Source organism: Peromyscus californicus, unplaced genomic scaffold (assembly GCF_007827085.1).
Source record: "Peromyscus californicus insignis strain IS unplaced genomic scaffold, ASM782708v3 Scaffold_23__1_contigs__length_62951481, whole genome shotgun sequence".
Lineage (NCBI taxonomy): Eukaryota > Metazoa > Chordata > Mammalia > Rodentia > Cricetidae > Peromyscus > Peromyscus californicus.
This window is the reverse complement of record NW_026294534.1, coordinates 18,033,934-18,057,863: the sequence shown is the minus strand read 5'-3', so window position 1 is coordinate 18,057,863 and position 23,930 is coordinate 18,033,934. Positions and strand designations below refer to the sequence as shown.

General features: G+C 43.8%; 1 protein-coding gene across 7 annotated transcripts in view; it reads right to left on the bottom strand.

Moving 5' to 3' along the window:
- The window catches only part of Nsd3 (nuclear receptor binding SET domain protein 3), a 118,262-nt gene that overhangs the window by 36,575 nt on the left and 57,757 nt on the right, over positions 1–23,930 (bottom strand). For 6 of the 7 annotated variants that reach the window (XM_052751881.1, XM_052751880.1, XM_052751885.1 and 3 more), the window contains 7 exons: positions 20,171–20,686; positions 17,189–17,315; positions 9,569–9,669; positions 7,280–7,325; positions 4,201–4,331; positions 2,597–2,725; positions 1,658–1,784 (listed from right to left, as the gene is read on the bottom strand). In XM_052751881.1, the coding sequence (XP_052607841.1) occupies positions 1,658–1,784; positions 2,597–2,725; positions 4,201–4,331; positions 7,280–7,325; positions 9,569–9,669; positions 17,189–17,315; positions 20,171–20,686 (1,177 nt within the window). Of the gene's footprint in view, positions 1–1,657; positions 1,785–2,596; positions 2,726–4,200; positions 4,332–5,074; positions 6,303–7,279; positions 7,326–9,568; positions 9,670–17,188; positions 17,316–20,170; positions 20,687–23,930 lie in introns of those variants that run through there. The other variant, XM_052751887.1, reaches the window with a different exon arrangement.

Sequence of the window (23,930 nt, the reverse complement as noted above, 5' to 3'; positions counted from 1 at the left end):
GTGGCAGAGGCAGGCGAAATCTATGTGAGTTTGAGGTCAGCCTGGGCTACAGAGTGAGTTCCAGGACAGCCAAGGCTACACAGAGAAACCCTGTCTTGAAAAAAAAAAAGAAAAGAAAAATGAAGTGAAATCAGTATTTGCTGAGAGGACTAACCAAACCTGGTTCTTTGAGAAAATTAACAAATTTAATATCCCTGGTTTGAGTAATACAAATGAAAGAAGAAAAAGTATCAATATTATTAGTATCAGAAACGAAACACGAGACACCCCAATAAACACTACAAACATTAAAAAGATTACAAGGATATCACTGTACTTTTGCTAATGTGAAAATTCAAATCAATGAAAAAACAACTTACCAACACCGGAACAAAAATAAACAGAAATATGTTTGACTTGGTCCTCAGTAGGTGGAACCATTTGGGAGGGATTAGGAGGTGTGGCCTTGTTGAAGGAGGGATGGGCTTTGAAGTTTCAAAAGCCCATGCCATTCCCAGTTAGCTCTCTCGACCTCAAGGCTGTTGTCTCACCATGTAAGCTCTCATACTGCTCTAGTGCCGTGCCTGCCTGCCTGCTGCCAGGCTCCTTACCATGCTGGCCATGGACTCACCCTCTGAAACTGTAAGCCCCAATAAGCTTTCTTCTGCAAGTTACCTTGGTCATGGTGTCTCTAAACAGCAACAGAAAAGTAACTAAGACAACTAGCTACGTTGTTTCAGACTGCTTTCCCTGCATTTAAACAGAATCATGGATACATAGAACCATAAAGCAGCATATTTCTTTGTACGCTGTTATGATAGGTGTTGCAGCATACACAGTTGAAGAAGAAAAACATAATAAATATCAAGTTTTAAAAAATTAATAGTAGTCCTAGCATGGTGGTGCAGGCCTTTAATCCTTGCACTGGGAAGGCTGAGGCAGGTAGATTTCTGTGAGTTCAAGGCCAGCCTGGTCTACATAGTGAGCTCTAGGACAGGCCAGCCAGGTCTACATAGTGAGACCCTCTCTTTAAAAAAAAAAAACTAATAAGCTGGGCAGTGGTGGCGCACACCTTTAATCCCAGCACTCGGGAGGCAGAGCCAGGCAGATCTCTGAGTTCGAGGCCAGCCTGGGCTACAGAGTGAGTTCCAGGACAGGAACTAAAACTACACAGAGAAACCCTGTCTCAAAAAACAAAACAAACAAACAAACAAACAAACAAAAATTAATAGCATTGTTTTTTCCACTAAATATGTAATCATATTTACATAGTTTTATTATAACCACATTTATATTTAGTATATTATATTTAAGTATTTACTATAACTATAGTTAGTTTCGATCAGTACTTGTTGAGGTGTACTAAAGGACTTTAAACCTGTTTATTAAGCACGCATACACACTCAAATCTTAGACCCAGCTGCAAAACAGCCTGATTCACATACTCAACAAACAAAATAAATTTATCTATTTTTTTTTGGGGGGGGGGTCACGGGCACCTTGTGAGTGGAAATCTGAACTGCTTTTTTGACCTTGGGAAGCTCAATAATGTATGATATCTTAACTTGCTGAAATACCTATGGGAGGGGAGGAGAACAGCTTAACAAGAGAGAGACAGAGTCAAGGGAGATACCACCCAGCACATCCTCCCGACTCAGCCCTCCACAGCACAGCTCACCAGTTTCACACTCCTCGCAGATGAACCTTCCCTCAGGGACTGCAGTCAGCCCCAGGCACTCCAAGTGAAAGTGTCTGCAGCACTCCCCCTCACAAGAAACCAGACAATCACCAGCGGTTTCACAGATCTGTAAGAGGGAGAAAACAGCAATTCTCAAACTAGAGCATCAGAACTGACCAGGGCACTTGCTGAAGTGCAGGCCACTGGGTTTTTCTCCTAATAGTCTTTTTTTTTTTTTTAAGATTTATTTATTTATTATGCATGTATACAGCATGTATGACTGCAGGCCAGAAGAGGGCACCAGATCTCATTACAGATGGTTGTGAGCCACCATGTGGTTGCTGGGAATTGAACTCAGGACCTCTGGAAGAGCAGTCAGTGCTCTTAACCTCTGAGCCATCTCTCTAGCCCCTCTCCTAATATTCTGAGTTAGAAGGTCTAAAAATGGGACCCAAGAATTCAAATTTCTCTTTTGTTTTTTTTTTGAGACAGGGTTTCTCTATGAAGGTTTGGTTCCCAGCACCTCCATGGAGCTCACACAGCTATATGTTAACTCCAGTTCCCGCTTCTGACCTCTTCAGGTACCAGGCAAACATGTGGTGCACATACCCTCATGCAGGTAAAATGTAACATTAAATAACTCAAAAGAAAATTAAAAAGGAATAGGTAGCTGGGCATGGTGGCACACTAGTCCAAAACCAGTCTGGTTTATACAGCAAATTTCAGACCAGACCAGGCTACAAAGTAAGACCCTCAAAAACCAAACGACAAAAACCCAATGAATGGCAAATATTCCAGTTCGGGACAGGGAGAGCCATCAACAGCCTTAGGACCTACAGCTTTAAAGCAATGTAATAAAAACAGAAGGAAATAAAAACCCAGGCACTCAGGACACTGCTGGTAGAATGGGATCACGTTTACAGGTAGCCACCTGCCTACCTGACACACGGTGTCCTTCTTACTCAGGCCAACGCCTCTCCGAGACAAACTGGAGTCCACCGACTGTGAGTCAGAAGCATCTGCATCTGCAGCCGCTGAAGGGCTATCTCCTTCTTTCCCAAAGCCTACCTATTTGGAAAACGGCACAGGATAAAGAAAAAACAATCCTGCAGACACAATGCAAAGCCTAGTGCAACTGGCTCAAATCTATCTCAGCACAGCCAGCCTGCCTGCCTGCCTGCCTGTGTTCCTGCCTTCCTTCCTTCCTGCCTGCCAGCCTGCCTGTGTTCCTGCCTTCCTTCCTTCCTGCCTGTGTTCCTGCCTTCCTTCCTACCTGCCAGCCTGCCTGTGTTCCCGCCTTCCTTCCTACCTGCCTGCCAGCCTGCCTGTGTTCCTGCCTTCCTTCCTACCTGCCAGCCTGCCTGTGTTCCCGCCTTCCTTCCTACCTGCCTGCCAGCCTGCCTGTGTTCCTGCCTTCCTTCCTACCTGCCAGCCTGCCTGTGTTCCTGCCTTCCTTCCTTCCTGCCTGCCAGCCTGCCTGTGTTCCTGCCTTCCTTCCTACCTGCCAGCCTGCCTGTCTTCCTGCCAGCCTGGCTGCCTGCCTTTCTGCCAGCCTGCCTGCCTACCTTCCTGCCTGGCTGCCTGCCTACCTTCCTGCCTGCCTGGCTGCCTTCCTTCCTTCCTGCTTGTCTGCCTATCTTCCACCTATCTTCCTTCCTATCTTCCCTTCTCTTCCCTGACTCCTTCCCTCCCTCCCTCCCTCCCTTCTTTCAACCCAGGGATGCTACGTATCTGTCATCTGGGAGAAACTGCCCGTAATATTTAAAAAACGACAATGACAAAACTCCTCTGGTTCTGTTATGTAAGAAATCTACAAAGTAAGTTACAAATAACCAAAGGAATTTTTTTTTTCCTAGCCAAGCTACGTCTTTAACCTCAGCCCTGGGGAAGCTGAGGTAGGTAGGTGTCTGTGATTTCAGGCCAGTCTGGTGTATATGGAAAGTCCCAGGTCATCCAGGATTATATCACGAGGCCCTGTCTCAAAAACATATTTTTAGAAGTTTTTATTTTGTTATTGTTGTTGTTGTTATTACTACTCAAGGTCTCACAATGTAGCTCTGCTGTCCTGGAACTGGCTCTGTAGACCAGGCTGGCCTGTAACTCAAAGAGCTGTCTTCTGAGCACCAGGATTAAAGGCATGCTCCACCATGCCAGGACCTTAATTTTTTTTTTTTTTTCAAACAAGGCTGATGACCACCACATAAAGCACCTGACTTGGATGGGTGTAGTTCTCAGACCCCGATTACCCTACATTCTCTTACAATGGACCCTGAAAGTCTGTCTGGAGGTTCAAGCAGGAGAATGCAGATCTTCCCTTGGGAAAGGCCACTCCCTTCCATTTTCAGAGTTGCATATGGAGCGAGGAGGAAGGGGCATCGACCCACCCGGACCTACCAGACAGGTAAACTGAATTATCGCGGTAACCAAGAGTTCAGCACCCTGCCACGAGCATTTACGGTTCCCTGGTTTCTCCCACGGTAGCATGCTACGGTGGCTGGCAAGGCAAAAAAGAGCAGTCTGGCCAGACCCCTGCACACACTTACCTGCAGATCACTCAGTCCTCGAGAATCGGAGTCAGACGTGTCTCTGTACGCAGAATTAGCCGTGTCCATATCAGTTGAGGCGCGACTCCTTTTCTTTAGAGGCTTACAGGAATCTGAAATCTCGCTGGCACCTTAACACAACACACTGAAATTAATCCTAAAATAGGACTTAGGGTTACTGCTTTCATTTTTTTGTAGGAGAGTATTTTCTTTCCCCAAACTCATCTTAAGTGTGTTGAGGGGAATTCACAGCTCTCTGGAGCACTGCAGTTGCAAGTGAAAGCTTCAGAAGCTTCCGGCCTTCCTGGTAGAGGTGGTTCATTTACAACTGCTCTATAGCACGTTAAATTCAGTTCTGCTCTACCGCTGTTTTCACCAACAGAGCCCAAGTTCCAATCTAGACATCCACTTTATCAGAACTGAAGGCCAGCCCATTGATCTGGAGCAGTTCAGAGAGCCTTTCGATTTTGTACGGGAAGACATGGAACCCAACACAGTGCGCTTTACAGATATGGTTGCAGAGACATCTCCATCTTGTTTTATTAGGGATGTGACAAATCTTTGATTTGTATTCGATTCGTACACGGATAGTGCCATTTCAACCCCCCAATTTTGCAATTCAGTTGATTTTCATCCCCCAAATCAATTTGGACGTTCCTAATTGTTCTTTCCTGGTAACGTGGCATTTATTGTGACCGTTAGCAAGTGCTGCAGCATGCCTACACTGTCATGCCATGTGGGAGGCACATCACTGAGGGCTGTGATGGACAAGCAGTGTTCCAGACCAGGAAATCACCAAGAACCAGAGTAGAGGCCTCCGGACTTTGGGAGGGAAGGAATAAATATGTATTTGGAAAAAAAAAAAGGCACAGAATAGTGTGGAAATTTTTTTAAAACTGCGTGTAATACAAATCCAGCCAAAACAATAGTGCAAAAAGTTACAAAGCAACAATCTCTCGGGCTAATGCAGTAGGCTATACAGAGACAGCCGCGATGGAATGTGCAGAGGCACGCTGAATACCAAGGAACCAAGGAGACGGTTAATACTGCCACCCACAGTGTGTGTTTTCCATTTTCCCCCCAAACTTTCCATACAACAAACACATCCAGACCAGCCCAGCAAGCTATGGTGGAAGTGCAGTCCAGAAGAGACTATGGAGCAAGAAGTCTCCTGAGGCCATGAGGATCCGCAACAGGCTGGATGGGAGCAGCGCTTGGTGGACAGCCATGTTCTGTGGTGGAAGATGTGGGCCTCGGGAGACTGCTCGGGTTACTGGAACCTCGTTATCACATCCCATCCTACAAGTTTGCACTGAATGCTTCCTGACAGCTACAAATGAGGGTGCCTGCCCAGGTTAACGCTGATTAAAAAACACAAGTACACAAATCTATCTCTTTCATTGCTGGTGTGTGGAACCAGAACACCACCACAAAATATTTCCTTGGCCTAAAAGATCACTGAATTAACAAGGAGTTTTAACAGAGGAACAGGAGTGCTGTACTGAGAGGCTTTCGAAGGGAAACACAGGTACCGCCAATTCCGATGAGTTTCTGAAAATGCTAGAAAAATGACAGACCGCTGAAGACAGCTGTCATGCTGTCCTCCAGGACAACGGCACTAATATTAAAAAAAATAATAAGAGCTTTTAATGATTGTAATGTATACAGTTTGGGCCATTTAGCAAGACCCTGCAGATGTGTATTAATGATGCTTTATTTAAAAACAAAACAGTCCATGTTGGAATTGATCAGGGTAAGTTAATGGTGGTTTTTAGGCTGGACCCATGATTTAAGCTGTACCCATCCAGCTCAGACAAAAAAATAAAAAGAGAGAGGAATCATCTGAATGTTAAAGCAATTGTTCAGAGTCTTGAAGAAACCAGGCCAGAGAACGCCAATAATGATGATTGGCAAAATCAAAATCAAAACGAAAGAAACTTTATCGAGCCGCCGACAAAGAAATCTTGCACGGAGACTCCAAGTCTGGAGTTTCTGGGATGAAATTGTACAGGAATCTCAGTCCACAGTTTCCTCATTCGCTGCGGAGACGGAGCTGTCACTGAATCTGACAGAGCCCTGCACTCCTCGGTCCGCCGCCGACCCTGTGGAATGGTGGAAACACAACGCAATCAGGCCTCCTAATCTCGCAGCGAGCGATCGAGCGCGATGTCTGTTCTTGGAGCTCCGCCAAGCAGTGTTCCCTCCGAGAGGCGTTCAGTTCTGCTGAGGATCTCCACGGAGACCATCGCTGCAGACTTCTCCCCGAGAATGCAGAGAGGCTGGTGTTTTATTTTATTTATTTTTAAATAATGCAATTTGCCCAGAGTAAACTACAGGTATTAGATACAGTTTGAGCTCACCCAAATCGCATGAGTCATGCTATGGAGTCTGTACTATACTCAGATTGCACACAGAAAACACATATATAAGTTTAAGGCTTCTTAAACTTTGTGCACATCTCAAAGAGATTCACGTATGGTCATCTAATAGTGGCCATAGTTATGCTATGGGTCAATTTACAAAAAGATTGTACAGCACTGTAAAGTGTGGCAACACTGTTCCCAGTCAAGCTGTCCTGTCTGTTTGCCATAGTCCATTTTTGACAAACATTAATAGCTACTATTCGGTATTCAGTCGAATACCAAAAAAGTGGATTCGTCACATCCCTAGTTTATAAGCCAATGAAATCCCAAATCTTACGGAGAAAAGTTGGAAACAATATCAAGTCTACATGGTGTTCTCCAATTTACCAAAACAAGAAAGACTTTTCATGTGGAGGTACAGAGTAGGATCAACTCTAAAAGTCAGTCAGTCTCTCTCTCTCTCTCTCTCTCACACACACACACACACACACACACACACACACACACACACACACGAACTCACACACATATGCACACACACATGAACACACATATGTGCACACACATGCACACCAAGAGGGGGATGAAAGTTCACACTGAAGAGCAACAATGATTGACAGAGACAGACAAAAAAAAATACATGAAGTACAAATAAGTTATTCTTAAAAACTGGTTTAATCAAAGAAATGCCAAGCAGCATCATAATACTGACTCACCTTTCTGTAATCCAGTCTTCAGGGAAGCCTGGGGAGCTGTTTCAACCTGTTTGGACAGAAAACCACAGCATTAACAGGAAGGTTTTTCACTTTTAAAAAATAGAGGGAAAAATCACATTTTCATTGATCTAGGTAGTGACGAGTGACCAATGGTTACCGAGAGTCTGAATTCGACCCCATCTGTGGGGTCAGGGAGGGTTAAGTCCTATCTGCCTGTGCTGAATACCAAGTGCCAACACACAGCCACATGCTCTTCCGAGAAGGCTTCCCACCACTCCCTTGGTACAGGAAGAAAACGAGAGTATTTTCCTCAGCGTCTGGGAGGCAGGAGGGGGGCTGTTTCTTCGGCCAGCCCCAGCTTTGCTATGAACCCCTCCCACCCCAAAGACATTAGGATAAATTGTTACTTACTATGATACTCAGGTTAATGTAACTCACGCCACTTTAAGACCCTTCCGCGCCTGCACTCACAGCTAAGTTGCTGAGAACCGGGACCCTCTCTGTGTGGAGTGCTATCTGGCTCCATACAGCTGGCAGCTCAACACTTGTGCTGCTACAACAAGCTTAGAAAGTCTGTGGCACTGCAACAGCACTTTCTGGAGTGCCTTATGAACAAGGTCTTGATCCTACATCAGGAGAGCGAGATCAGAAGTTATTCTGCCAATGTCTATGTCAAACACGTGGTACGGGAGACTGAACCATCGGAAGAGGGAACAGATGCTGTTTGGAGAGGTTCCTGTTTAGGCTAGGAGTGAACTGTATGTTTCTTTAAGGTGTGAAGTATGCATGTTGAAACACATTTTGTAAATATTTAAGGATTGTTCTAAGCTTTTTAAAAATTTTTTTATTTTTTTTACAACAGGTAAAAAAACATACAACAGGAATGCTTTTTGTACGATACAATTAGTTGTACAAATATAAAATCTTCTAAACAATCACTGGTATTATTCTACTACTAACTATATATAACACAGTGGCAGTAACATTTGTCCCATTATTTTTACTCATTCTGTTTATAAATTTGAAACTGACTGGTCACAGACTGAATCTGGGAACCAGGTGGAAAAGTCACAATTTCATTTTAGTAACAAATACTATAGTTTTGTCAGACTTGGAATTTTTTGGAATTTCCTAGATATGGAAATTATGATAAATGACAAATATTACTAAAATTTTAGCTAAATATTCTCAAAAAATGTTTTATATGCTTGTGATACCATAGAGCACCCACAAAGTTAGCTTTTAAATTTGGAAATTTAAAATTATGAAGATTTTTAAATAAAAAAGTACATACTCTTCCATGGTAAATGGCTTTAAAATATTAAACTTACTGGAACTAATTCTGGAATTGTTTTAATAGTAGGTGGTTGGGCTATAAAAAATAAATATTCTAAAGCTGGTTGTGGCGTCAGACACCTTTAACCCCAGCACTGGGGAGGCCGAGGCAGGTATCTAGGAATGCCCGGCCAATCTGATCAGTACACCGAGTTCCAGGCCAGCCAGGGTTATACAGTGAGACCATCTCAAAAAAAATGAAGAAAGAAAAGGAAAGAATATTCTGGGGACACAGCTCAGTGGCAAAGTGCTTATCTAAAAATGGATATTCATTCACTTTTTAAAAATTAAAAAAATTCTGTGAGTTTATAATTTATAGGAGAATCATTTCTAAGAGTTATTTGAAAAGGTAATTTAACATGTATATTACTACATTGATTACACCAGTTGAACACATTCAATCAAAATGTAATCCCCTCCCCACACACTTTTTCCTTGAATATTGTTTATCTAACAGTCTGATTCCAGATGAGTGCCATTCCACTGGAAAAATAACATTTCAAAAGATCTGCGATACCAACAGAAGAAAACAAACCAGATCATCTATGATTACCTGCTTCTTAAATATAAGAATATAAATTAAATTAATTTGATTTCTTTAAAAAATAAAAACAATATATACCAGCAGCTTAAACCCAAAATCAAAATTTTAAAAAGGGAACTCCAGGATGGTTCCAAGTAAAACTCATGAAAACATGAACTCATTGTGCTTCTAACAGAATTTCAAAATGAATGTAAGGGTCCTGCCCCGCTGCTTCCCATCCCCCAACCCTGTGTCCTGGGACAATGCTGAAGCACCATCCCAGGACAGCTGTGAGAAGTCGCCACTGCAACCGAGCAGGACAGATGGAAGGAGAGCTGAGGAAGGAGGCCAAGGCGGGAGGATCTCTCTGGTGACAAGAGATAAGCCACCACATCCCAGACACTCTAACTCGCTACATGTAGGAAGCCAACCTGCTCCTTCTTGGTCTTCTTCTTTGGCACAACCTCGGCGGATTTCTCTGACTCAGATCGAGTCCTGACAGATCTCCTCTGCTGCTTCTTCTCTCCTGGGCCTGCGGGAGGATGGAAGCACACAAACAGAGAAAACTCACTAAGGGGCATGACTCCTCTGGTTAAGAGCTGACCAGAGTCTTGACTTTTTTATCTATTACTGACAGAGTGTTAATTGAAAGTCACTGAAAAGCTTTTAAACACTTGGGAACACAAAATCATTTAATAGCTCAAATAAACGGAGAATGGGCTCTATAAAAGACCCAGTTACACATAAGGGAGATATTAATTTAGTTTAGTTTTAAAACGGCAGAGGCATAGTTTACTCCTTCAGGCTGGTCAACACACTTAAGGAAGGGTAACTCAGGGGATGAAGGGACCGAATGGACGGATCAGCACCAAAGGCTTTGCTATCCCATGCACACAGAAGGGCTGAGTTCAGATCCCCAGCAACCACTTTAAAACAAAACCAACAAAAAGGGGTGCATGCAGCACACGCCTGCAATCCCACTGCTGAGGAGGCAGAGGGGGGTCTAGCCAGAGACCCTATATCAAAGGTGAAAATCAACTGAGAAATACACCCCCAGCTGCCTCCACATACCTGTGTGTGTCCACACACACACACACACACACACACACACACACACACACACACACACCCATTGGTTCAAAATCCAATCGCCAGTACACATTTTGCACCTTAAGTAAGCTGAACACATTTTATCTATGAAGAGCAATGCAGTGGGCACATTGTGTAACTTACAGTACTGCCACACCAACCGAGTCAGAGGAAAAGGCAGGACAGGCACAAACATGAGACCAAACACAACTGTTACCCTGACTGTCACACGGGTGCTTGCTTTATGTCACAAAGCCCTGCACAAGATCCCCTGCACCACACAAACCAGGGCACTTGGTAGGGTGAGGCATGAAGGTCGGAAGTTCAAGGTCATTCTTTTTTTTTTTGTTTTTTCGAGACAGGGTTTCTCTGTGTAGCTTTGCGCCGTTCCTGGATCTCGCTTTGTAGACCAGGCTGGCCTCGAACTCACAAAGATCTGCCTGGCTCTGCCTCCTGAGTGCTGGGATTAAAGGTGTGCGCCACCACCGCCCGGCCAAGGTCATTCTTAAGAGGTTACCTGAGACTAACCTCAAAAAGAAAAAAGTGAAATAAAGACAAACAAACAAAAAACTAACCATGGGAAACTAATTAGGACATATTATTGGTATTTTTCTATGCTAAATAGTAAAATAAACTTAAGGGTGTGTGTGTGTGTGTGTGTGTGTGTGTGTGTGTGTGTGTGTGTGTGTGTGTGGTGTGTTGAGATGGTGGTCTCACTCTAGCAGCCTTGGCTGACTTGCAACTCAGAGACATCCATCCAACTGTCTCTGCCTAAGTGCTGGGATTAAAGGCATGAGCCACCATGCCTGCCTTAAGATTTTTAAACAGTACAATTGCTTAAAAATAAACTGATAAAAACTTACACGGACCTCATGTGAAAAATAAAACTGACGTGGCAGCTTGGAAGAACACCGAGCCAGGAATGAGTATCTCTGTGACACCACGACCAGCAACACCTTCACTGCGACTATTTGTCAGGTCTGCAGTACAACTGACCGAAGGCCCTTCCTTAGAAGACTCACTTCCTGAGCCGGTGGGATGGCTCAGCAGGTAAAGGTGCCTAACACCAAGCCTGATGAGCTGAGCTTCAGCCCCAGACCCACATGGTAGATAAAGAGAACCAACTCCACATTGTCCTCTGACCTCCTGTCACGTGCTTCCTTTGCAATCAGATAGAAACTTCTCCCATGCAGCAATGAAGGTAACCTTCAAAGTTATGCATTTCACTGCTCTGGGTTACAGGGAAATGTTTCCTTCTCTTGGGTCACATCCAGAACAACGAGCAATCTCACTATTTTGTTTTTGGTAGAGTCAGTAGTTTGGTAACACTATAGTATTTTGTGTGTGTGTGTGTGTGTACCTGTGTGTGTGTGTGTGTGTATATGGGCACACAAGCCACAGTGCCAGTGTGGAGATGAGAGGACAACTTGTGGGAGTGTGTTCTCTCCTTCCACCCTGTGGGTCCTGGTAATCAAACTCAGGTCTTCAGGTACCCACTGGATATCTCACCAGCCATTTTCCCTTTCATGTATGTATGTATGGGGTATACCTGTGTGCATGCATGTTCACAAAGGTTTGTATGTGTACAGGTGTGTGTGCAAGTCTGTGCACATGCAGGTGAAGGCACGTTCAGCAATCAGTCAAACCCAGGGCTCACTGAAATGGACAGTCCACAGGCACCTTCTGAGGCTGGAATTAGAGGCGGGTTACCATGCTCATCTGGCACTTGTGTGGGTCCAAGGAATCCAAGCCCCTGTCCTCTTGCTCACTGGCAAGTGCTTTAGCGGCAAGGCTATGCCCACGGTGCAGCAGCAGTATATTCCAGAACTATCATTAATCTGCTTCTAGCACCAAAGTCACAGTCTAGTCACAGAAGTCAATGGCGGTTCTGGAACTATCCTTTACTCTCAACTTTTCTCCTTAAACTGATAAAAATGTTTAATAAAACAAGAGAGCCTGCCCTCATAGACCAGCTGAGGATTTCAGAGATCTCATGCTCTAGTACAATCATCAGGACTCAAGTACTACCTAGGAAAACAAAAATGCAAACAGCTTGGAAGCAATAGCAAGCAAGCAAGCAAGCAAACTAAACCTGCCTGTTTCTAGAGTGAAGTGTGGACTTGGCAAACAGTCCGGACTGCAGTTACCGGACTTCCTTACCATCCTATGATGTGTTGACCACATCTAACTTTTGGCTTCTTTGGAATGGGCTCTCATGTAGACCGGACTATCCATGAACACACCATCTACTCAAGGGTGATCATGAAATCCTACTCTCCCTGCTTCCTTCTCTAGAGCTGGGATTACAGGCAGGAGTCAACATGCCACTTGAGGTGGCACCGGGGTTTGCAGCCAGGGCATTGTGCATGGCAGGCAGACACTCCACCCCCTAAACCACTTCTCCAACCCCGACCTACTGTCTTACAGAGGGGGAAGCAGCATGACTTCTTAGGATGATTCTGAAAGCTACCCAAAGAACAGACACATTTAAAACCACTAACAATTTTTATACTTATTTTCTGGGGGGGGAGGGGAGACTTGGAAAAGAATGTAGTAACCTAGTATGAATGTAAATATCATTCTTCAAACCACAGAAATATGCCAGCGGCAGTTAATGTATCAAGAACGCTCCACTTGCAGCTGAGATGCTACAATGGCTTCTAAGGGGAAATAAGCTTCTCTTCTGACCTTTGGACTACTAAGTGATTTTTACAAAAAAGTGAGATGATATTTAAAAAAAAGACAAAAGTATGCTTATCAACCATGAAGGTTAAATTAAACTAAAACCAAAATCAAAGCTGTAGCACCTATCCCTGAAGAGAGGTTCTAGTCAAAACTTAGAGCCTAACCTCTATGTGTCTAAGGAAGAAAGCGGGTTGCCTTTTCTAGGCACAAAGAATGAGAACATTCTACTTAACAAAGAAAACAAAGATGCAAGTTCACAGAGGAACTTGAATTTCACAATGAACAGATCACACAAATACATGTTCAACAGCTGAGGGAAGGGACGAGAAATATGACCCATTCATAAAAGCTGTGAGTGACACTTAAGTGTCCAGTGAAGCCGCCGGGCGCTGGTGATGCACGCCTTTAATCCCAGCACTCAGGAGGCAGAGGCAGGTGGATCTCTGAGTTCGAGGACAGCCTGGTCTACATAGTGAGTCCCGGGACAGCCAGGGCTACACAGAGAAACTCTGTCTCGAAAAACAGAAAAAACGTAAGTGTCCAGCATGAAATTAAGAATTTATTTTCCCCCTTCTTGGGAGACTAGAGGTGTGTAAATAAAGATCTAGACATCTCACTTAAAGTAAGACAAATTAACAAAGCTGCTATAAAAACTAACATGCCTACTTGAGCAGCCGAGGCCGAAGGGTTTTGTTTTGAATGGTCACAGCAAGCACATATCACATCCTGGCCTCAGTCACTTGCTCATCTTCAGCTTCACTTTACTGATGGCATCTGACATGATGCAAGCAGCAGACCCGCTGCACCTGCTACCCCTTGGTTCTTTAGCTCGGCTTCCTTTCCCGACTTGACACTGGATAAAGACTCTGCTTACTGTGCCTCCTTAACTGTGCCCAGTGCCCTCCTGAATGATCTTGCTCTGCCCTGCATCCCTCCCACAGTCTTTTTCTGAATGGTGGTTATTATACAGTTATTGTAATAATTCAAACTCTGTATCCTCCATCACAGATTTGCCTGGATTACTACTGATTCAAGAGCTCTATGTCTGCTTTTCCAGACCCCGATTCTTCCAGAAGATAATATGCTCAGTACATTATTACAGTACATTAAGAAGGACACTGGGTCAGTGAGATGGCTGGGTGGGTAAAGGCACGTGCCACCACGACTGAGCTCCATCCTGGGACCCCACTGTGGAAGAACAGACCCCAGTTCTGCAGGCTCTTCCTGACCTCTGTGTATATCCACAGTGGCACACATACAAATAAACAGTATGTCATTTTTTAAAAAGGAGAAGTATGTATTTGGTCTCTGCTCTTCATTCCCAAATTCTTTCTAATTCTCTGAGTGGTACGAACGCATATCTGTCCTGTTTAGTCTTTGCTCTGGTTCTAAGTAGATGACAGAGGATCTGTCTTTTACTGAAGTGAGACAACTCCTGATGGGCTGCTGAGCAGAGGCTAGTCACTAGAAGGACAGAGCCACACTAAGTTTTTAGTTCCAAGCCCGAATTCCTGCCCGAGAGGGGAAGACAGGCTGCAGCCAAATTAACAACAGGTTGTACCTGCGTGATGAAGCCTCCTGAAATCCTCTGAACTATGGCCTTAGAACTTTCCGATGAGGACACGAGAGGTACAGCTCTCTGTATCTGCTGTCAGGGAGTCTCTTCAGCTGCCTGCATGTCTGTACCCTCTGTGGCATCTTTAATAACAAATTGGTACGCTTCAATGAAGTGTTTGCCTGACTTCTGTGAGCCGCTCTAGCAAATGACTCCCTCAACCAGATCACCCCCAATGTACAGGCTGTAACCAGAAACTCTGGAGATAGGGTCAGGCATGGTGGGTGAGGCCAGATCTGGAATCCAATGCCAGCCTGGGCTACATAGGGAGAATCCTGTCCTTAAAAAACCCAAGTCCGGGGCTGGAGAGATGGCTCAGAGGTTAAGAGCACTGGCTGTTCTTCCAGAGGTCCTGAGTTCAATTCCCAGCAACCACATGGTGGCTCACAACCATCTGAAATGAGATTTGGCGCCCTCTTCTGGCCTGCAAGCATGCATGTAGGCAGAATACTGTATACATAATAAATAAATAAATCTTAAAAAAAAAAAAAAGAAATCTTTAAAAAAAAAAAAAAAACCCAAGTCCTGGAGCCTTCTGGAGTCTACACTGAGCCCAAAGGTGTGGGAGCTGATGCTGGTCAGGACAGCAATTGGGAGGTGGGAGCAAGGGGTGGTGAGTTCAGGGCCAGGTGGTGAGTGCTGGGCTTCACAGCAATACTCTACCTCCAAGAACCCAGAAGCAGGTAAGTTTAATCCTGAAGGGTCTGACAGTGTGAGGACTGAACCAAAGATGAGCTGACACATGCTTTAATCTCATACTAAGGAGGTAGAGGCAGGAGACATCTGAGCTCAGGGCCAGCCTAGTCTACAAAGTGAGTTCCAGACACACAATAAGACCTTGTCTCACAAACAAAAAGGTCGCTCAGCAGGTGTTTAAGAACTGGTCAGTGTGGGAAAAAATAATCCACTCATCTGGGTTACAGGAGAGTGCAAAATGGCCAATGTATCGCAGAACAGAAACATTTATTTTCCTATATTACAAAATCATTTCTTAGAATTCAAAAAACACAATAAAGATTCTAAATACCCAAGCTAATTAACATTTTCTTCTCACTTACGCCAACTTGCATACCAGGCAAGCACTGACCTACATATAAAAAGCCTATAGGGTGGGGAAGAGCTGTTGAGACAGGTTCTCGCTCTGTAGCCCAGGCTGTCCTGGAACTTAGTATATAGCTCAAGCTAACCTTGGCCCACAGTGGTGCTCTTGCCTAAGCCTTCTGAGCGTTGGGTAACAGGTGGAACCACCACCTGGCTCCCACCCCACTGCAGTGTTTGATTTGGGCACAAGGTCTAAGTTACCCACACTGGCCTTGGAGTTGTGAGGCTCACAGCAGCCTCTTCACCTGAGATTAAGGTTCCATTTTTATTGGTCATGCTAAGCACTACTACAGAAATAATAGTCACTATTACTATTATAACTGCACTCATGCAGTTCTGTTGCTATGACACAAAACTACCAGACAACCAGTTTACACTAAGATCCATTGTACGTTTCTTTGAAAAATAGCTCTAGATTGATAAGACAGCTCAGTGGATACAGGCACTTGCTGCCAAGTCTAATCTGAGCTCGATCCCCAGGACCCACACTAAGAGACTGACTCTCACAGGTAGTCCTCCGAGATCCACATGCATGCCATGGCATGTGTGCACGTGCACACACACTCACACACAAATAAATAACGTAATTAAAATTTTAAATCAAAACAGAGCCTTCAACCTTCCAAAGGCACACCCTTACTAAATACAGGGATTTTTCTTCCTGCGTTTTGTTGTTCCCTTTCATTTTGTTTTATGTGGCCCTGGCAGGCCTGGGGAACTTGCTGTGTAGACCAGACTGGCCTCAAACTCACAGAGATCCACCTGCCTCTGCCTCCCACTCCCTGCTTCAGGCATTTCTCTTTTAAGGAAGAGTAACAGTGCTTAGTTTTCAGTTCAGGGTGTCTCTTAATCAGAGAACAATCACATTAGAGTACCTAGGTCCTGGGTCCAGAGCTACAGACACTGCAACATCTACCAACAACTGTGTTTCCAATCGAGGACAAAGGAGCAAATGGTGAGGAGGAGGAAGATGTCTACTGCTGCTGGAAGAGTAAGCTGCTGTCCTATGCAAAGAGAAAGGACTTAAGACACGTTTACAGTTCATAGCTACACTCGCCCCCATCTCGTTTGTTTGTTTATTTATTTAGAGCTGGGGAGTTGCCGGTTTCTTTTGGCTGGGATTACATGCATACTACCATACTCAGCATAGAACTTATAGCTATATTCCTAGTTATGGAACCATCCTAGTATTTCAATTCCTGCAGGGAAAAGAACGGCGAATAAAGTTCTCTAGTTCTGCTTCATTCTTTTCCTATTAAAATAATTGCTTTTAAAATAAAAATCTTTAAATTTAATTTTATGTGAATGAGTATTGTGCCTACATGTCTGTCTGTCTGTGCACCATGTGTGTACCCGATGCCTGTAGAGGCCGGGAGAGGGAGTTAGATCCCCTGGGACTGGAGTTACAGAGGTAGCAGACAAAGGAAGGCTTCTCACTATGAAACACTTATGTATGTGTGCCACTGCGATCTGTTTTCATTCATGACAGTTTCCCTTCAACAATGAAAGCCGCTTTGGAACCTCTCGGGATGGACCCAGGCACCCCGTCGGTCATACCCACCTGCAGAGCCAGATGTTGCCTCGGGAGATGACGTGTTCTGAGTTGGTTTCTCATTTCTCTGACTCGGCGAGGAGATTATAAGCCTGTCTTGCCCCCTGACACTTATTTCTGTTTTGTTACCAATTCCCTTTAAAATGAGGCAGAATAAAAAACAAGTGATTAGCAGGCACATAGTATCGTGAGCTTATAAAGATGGTTTAACATCATCATAATATGCTCAAACTTGTCAATTAGGACTAGTCATTATCAGAAAAATTTTATTAAGTCACCAGGATGTATTTTAAAATATACAATGAGATCACTTGAAGGAAAAATGAAAACTATTTGCCTTAAGTCCAGGTGATAAATACCCTTAATAAATGAACCTGCACCACCCCATTTTCTGTCAAAAACAAAACAGTCCCTAGTCATCTGTCACAAAGGTAGAAAGGCCAATGTGCCTTGAGATGAGAATATCTTTAAATAAAGATATATGCCATTTATGTTTATAAAATGTGATCAAATAGGTCACATGGAGCAGAAGGCAGGTTCAGTTAACTTAGATAATAATTTAAGTATTTTTTTAAGATTTATTTATTATGCATACAGTGTTCTGTCTGCAGGCCAGAAGAGGGCACCAGATCTCATTACAGATGGTTGTGAGACACCATATGGTTGCTGGGAATTAAACAAACTCAGGACCTCAGGAAGAGCAGCCAGTGCTCTTAACCTCTGAGCCATCTCTCCAGCCCCTAATTTAGGTAATTTTAATGTATTGAAATAAGAGCCATTTTAAGTGTTCTATTTATTTTTCAAAAGATCTATTTGTTTTTAAAGATTTATTTTCATTTTATGTGTATGAGTACTTTGCTCGCATGTATGTGCACCAACCACATGCATGCCTGCCGAGACCAGAATGTGGCCTTGGATCTCTGGAACTGGAACGATGGCTGTGAGTCACCATGTGGGTGCTGGGAACCAAACCCAGATCTACAAAAGCAGTGAATGCTCCTAAGGGCTGAGTCATCTCTCCAGCCCCCAAAGATCAGTTTTATCTTGAATTTCCTTTAATAGTTTTAGGGTAAGGGGGTATTTTTTCATACAGAAGCAAATAAAACTATCTCTAAGAATAAAGGCAATTTGCATTCAAACAATATGCAAATGTTGCTATCAAAAGAGTCACAATAGGGCTGGAGAGATGGCTCAGTGGTTAGCAGTACTTGCTGCTCTCCCAGGGAACTGAGTTCCGGTCCCAACACCAATGTTTTGGGGCTCACAATTGCCTGTAGCTCCAGCCCCAAGGGATCTGAAACTCTCTCTGGCAAGGAAAGGAAATGAGAAAGGGGAAAGGGAGGAAGGAGGGGAGAGGAGAAAGTAAAGGAAAAGGAAAACGGAGAAGTCAAGTGGAAAGTATACTTCAAGCATTTCTGGGGAGCTGAGCCCTACTGAAATCAATTAAGCCAACCAGCAGAAACAGATGAGTGGAGGGCCCTTAACATTTCTAAGAACGTTCTAAGTATGAAGCATCCCCTACATTTAATCAACTATTTTAATGTGCATACAGTAATGGAGGGAAAAAAAAGCACAGAATTCCTTAATATACACATGCATAAGATGCAACTAAATCAAAATCACAAACCCCAGACTAAGGAGCAGGTTGTGAGGTATGCACATATTCCGGTGTTACAAAAAACTCTGACACCTTCAAGCCAAAGACTAACTGCCTTCAGTGGAAATCCAGGGCAGACTGGTAGAGGTTTTTAGTAGCTGATCTATATCAATGAATCACCTTTTCCTCACCACAGGTCATTATAGGATCAACATAGCAATGAAATGTCTCTAAAACTCATTGAGATAACCTAAGCTAAGAGGAAGCCAACAAAACTTCTGGCTCAGCAATGCCAAACTGAGTGTGGCCTTGACTCAAGCAGCTTCAAGCTAGATTAGGAGAAGGACTGAGCAAGGTATAGGCACAACTGTTAGGAGAAGTCCTGGCCAGGAGGCACAATCAGCCCATATTTTTATTTTTTGAGACAAGGTTTTGCTATGTAGCCCAGGCTGGCCTTGAGCCTCTGCCTTCTGAGTGCTAGAACAATAGGCACATACTACCAAGCCCAGTCAGAGGAGTACATTATCTAATAAGAACCCACAATCTGAAGAGTTAAGGACATGCAAGAAATCCTCACTAAATCTGCACAGTCCAACACAGTAGCCACATGTGGCTGACCTGAAACGTGGTGAGTCTCAGTTAATATGTAAGCCATGGCTGGTGGATACAGCTTGGTTGGTCCAGAGCTTGTCTAATGTGCAGGATTCCTAGAACCAGCTGCATGTGGCATGTCTACAATCCCAGCACTTGGGAGGCAGAGGGAAGAGAATAAGAGGTGCAGGGTCATACTCAACTACATAGTTTAAGGCTAGCCTGGGCTATATAAGACACTAGAGAGGTGGGTGGAGGAGGATAGACATTGAATTCCAAAGACTTAGATGAGAGAAAAAAAGTAGGAAACAGCTCATCAACCACCTTGTACTGACACATATTGAAATAATGTTTAGGTACATTGAGTTAAATGAACTGTGTAGTTAAAATGTAAACAAAACAAAACAAAAGAGCCACTGCCGGTACAACCAAACAGATCAGCAGGCACAATTGTTCCAGTAGATTTTATATATACATATATATATATAAAACAATTCAGATAAAAGAAAAATTTTAATAAAAATCATACTTTACAACAAAGAAAAACTAACTCTACGAATGAGAAACAGGCAAGCTGCCCGGTTTTCCATGACTTTCAGGAGCTAAGCTCCATCCTGGCTGCATTGCTCAAGACTAATCAACTACAGATGGGAGTCTTACAACAGGGAAACGGGAGAACACAGCTTTTTGCCCAGAGTAAACGAGACTGTGTGCTTCAAATGCAGTGGATCCAAGGGCACTTAAATCACATTCTTAAGTGGTTTTAGTACCATTTCCCCAAGCCCCTAGAGAACAAGAGGTACCTTCGTTGAATAAACAAACTGATCAATGAACTTCCCATCTCCTGTCGCGTTCTGAAGAGCAAACACTTGTTCAATTTTCACAACTGGAGACATATTACACTTCTGCAAATCTAGGCTCCCTTTGTGCATTGTGATGGAGGCTGGTAAGGATTTCCTCGCGGCCGCTGTTTTCCAGGCTATTTTAACAGGAGGGGGCTCTTCCTCTTCCACACTTGTGTGCCGCCTCTGGCTCTGTCTCCGAAGGTCAGTACTTGACTGTGAGGAGGCCACCCCCCCAGCATTGGTCTGTTCTGGCTGACTATTGAGTACAGATCTTGGTCTTCGAGGTTTCTTAACTTCGGTCTTGGAGGTAACGTTCTTCTTTGCTTGGGATGAAGCCTCTTCTGGCTGCTTGTCAATGTAGATGAAAGTGTACTGTTCCACTCTCTCTTCCCGAGTCATCTTCAAAGCCTTCTCCGCATGCGCAATGCCAATGTCCCACTGGGCACGTTCTCTCTGAGGCCGGGGTTTCCGAATCTTTATAAAAAAGATACAGGTATTAGATGAAATTTTAGAGATCTTTTTTAGTCCAACAGGCACATTAAAACCGACATGTATTTTCCAGGCACTCTGCCATTTTTTTCAAGTATACATAAATACTTTTAGATTCTCCAGATAAATAAATGGAATGTGCTGATCCCTCACCATTAATAAACTATTATTACTGCTGGGTGGTGGTGGTGGTGGTGGTGGTGGCGGCGGCGGCGGCGGCGGCGGCGGCGGCGGCGGCGCACTCCTTTAATCCAGCACTCAGGAGGCAGAGACAGGTGGATCTCTGTGAGTTCGAGGCCAGCCTAGTCTACAGAGTGAGTTCCAGGACAGCCAAGGCTACACAGAGAAACCCTGTCTTAAAAAGTGGAAAAAAAAAAACACCAAAACAAACAAACAAACAAACAAATAAATAAGCATTCAAGCTAGTATCACTCTATTAAATGTCATGAAGGTGTGTTCTTTTATCTACATTTCTTTTGTTGATCACTCTGCTGAAGAACACCCCAAAGAGGAGTTGTCCTTCCACATCATATTTACTTAATAGTAATGATGGAAAAGAAGAAAGACTATAGAAGTGACTATAAACACTAACATTAAACATGCCACTCCCAAGTTGCTATTTCCTCCATAGGTAGGCAAGGAAGTCAGGCACGTTTGGAGATGTGGCCGGCCCATGTTTGGAGATGTGGCCGGCCCACGTTTGGAGATGTGGCCAGTCTATGCCAATAAGCAAACATGGATGGACTGAGAGAAAGGAGAAAACCCAAGGAAGCAACAAAACCAAGAAAAGCGTGTGTTGGGGGATGGGGCGGTGATGATCAAACCCTGAATCCCTTTCCACAGTGGTTGAACAGAAGAGTCGGGTGGGCAGGAGGGGAAGAAAGCTTTGAACAAAAGTGTGTGAGGTGACCCGGGAAGTTAATGGAAAGTGATGAGCAAAGCATCTAAGAGCTGTTGAGACCGGCCTGAGGTGGCTCGGCAGGTAGAGGCACTTGTCTCCCGGCCTCACTAACATCCCTGGGACCACAAGGCAGGTGGAGGGAAACAACTTCCCCAAGTTCCCCTCTGACCTCCACAGACACATCATGTCAACTATACATGTGTACCCAAAAGAAATGTAACAATAGGGCCGGGCACGGTGGCACACACTGTCAATCCCAGGACTCAGGAAACACAGAAACGCAGGTCTGTGGGAGTTTAAGGCCAGCCTGGTCTACGAAGCAAATTCTAGGCCAGGCAGAGTTAATTAGTGAGACCCTATCTCAAACAACAACAATAAATTCAGTAATAATAAAAAAATTTTTTTAGGAGTCAGACTATAAGACGCTATAATATACACTAAATGTCGATGACTAAATCTTTAAAATACAAGCCTGATAAAAATCAATTAAAATCCTCTTTATGCATTGAAATTTGCTTAGGCCCAGTACTTGGGAGGCAGAGGCAGAGGCAGATTTCCGTGAGTGTGAGGCCAGCCTGGTAGTTTCAGGACATAATGAGTTTCAGGACAGCCAAGGATACAAAGGGAGACCCTGCCTGGAAAAGCCACTCCCTCCCCCCAAAGACCAGAAGACCAGAGTTTGATTCCCAATTCCCACAGCAGGCAGGCAGCGTACAACTGCCCACTAGTCCAAGTCCAAAGGATCCGATGCTTCTGGACTCTGTTTTTTGTTTTAATATAAAGAAGAAGGAGAAGGAGGAGGAGAAGGAAGAGGAGAAGGAAGAAAATGAGAAGAATTTTTTAAAAGTCTGTGATAAAAGTTGGTGGTTTTGTTGGTGGTGGTTAAAACTCTGGATTTGAACCCAGAAACTTGCCTGTTCTTGCCTCCTAAATGCTGGGATTAAAGGCACGTGGCATCACTCCTAGCCAAAATGTAGCTTTTAAAAGTATAAAAATTGCCGGGCGGTGGTGGCGCACGCCTTTAATCCCAGCACTCGGGAGGCAGAGCCAGGCGGATCTCTGTGAGTTCGAGGCCAGCCTGGTCTCCAAAGCGAGATCCAGGAAAGGCGCAAAGCTACACAGAGAAACCCTGTCTCGAAAAACCAAAAAAAAAAAAAAAAAAAAAAAAAAAAAAAAAAAAAAAAAAAAAAAAATTAGGCCGGGCAGCGTTGGCGCACACCTTTAATCCCAGCACTCGGGAGGCAGAGCCAGGAGGATCTCTGTGAGTTCAAGGCCAGTCTGGGCTACCAAGTGAGTCCCAGGAAAGGCGCAAAGCTACACAGAGAAACCCTGTCTCAAAAAAAAACTAAAAAAAAAAAAAAGTACAAAAATTAGAAATTTCTGAATTATAAGAGGCCTACTTTAATTTCATGATATACTTGAAAAAAATCATCTGTATGAAACCCAGCACTAGATCCAATGAATACATGAAAATAACGTAATTAAAACATAACCAAGTTAAAAAGATAAATAAAAGAACCAACAAGACATACTGAGAATTCATTTTCAAAGTCTAATATTCGCCACCACTTCAAATGTACTGAAGTTCCCTAACTCCTAACTCCTGCTCTGGTCCCTGGGTCTCTAACTCTTGCGGCCTGAGACAGACCGACCAGTAACTGAAGCATTCTGTGCTTCAGTTTCCTGATCTGAAGAAAAGAAAAAGAGACCTTACTGGGAGTTTTATGAAGATTAAATAAGTACATCAACACTTTCAACACGACTTCCTTCACAGAACGTACGAGATAAACTTGTCATCTGGTTTGGTTTTGGTTTTTGAGATAGTTTCATTGTGTAGACGAAGCTGACTTTATTTAATCTGGACCCTCCTTCGTTAGCCTCTCAAATGCTGCCATTACAGATCCACATGCTCCTGACTCTAGTCAAGTATTTTTAAATCTTCAATAAAATAACTTTGTTAACAGAATAAGGAAGAATTAAGGGAAGACGGTAATACAGAAAAATTACTTTAAAGTCTTAGCAAAATAAACATCACTAATGCCTACTGGATTTGTGCAGGTCACTTCACAACAGATTATAAAGTTGGTCTTGTTTTCTGAGACAGGATCCCATGTATCCCAGGCTAGCCCTAAACTCTATGTAGCAAAACTTGAAGTTCTGATCCTCCTCCCTCTACTGGATATGCAGCCACGCCCAGTTTCTGTGGTACCAGTGACCTAACCCAGGGCTTTATGCATGCTGGCAGAACTCTACCAAATGAGTTACAGCCTCAGTTCTGACAGCTTTTAATAGTACTATAATGTTACATGACATACAACTATTTATTTA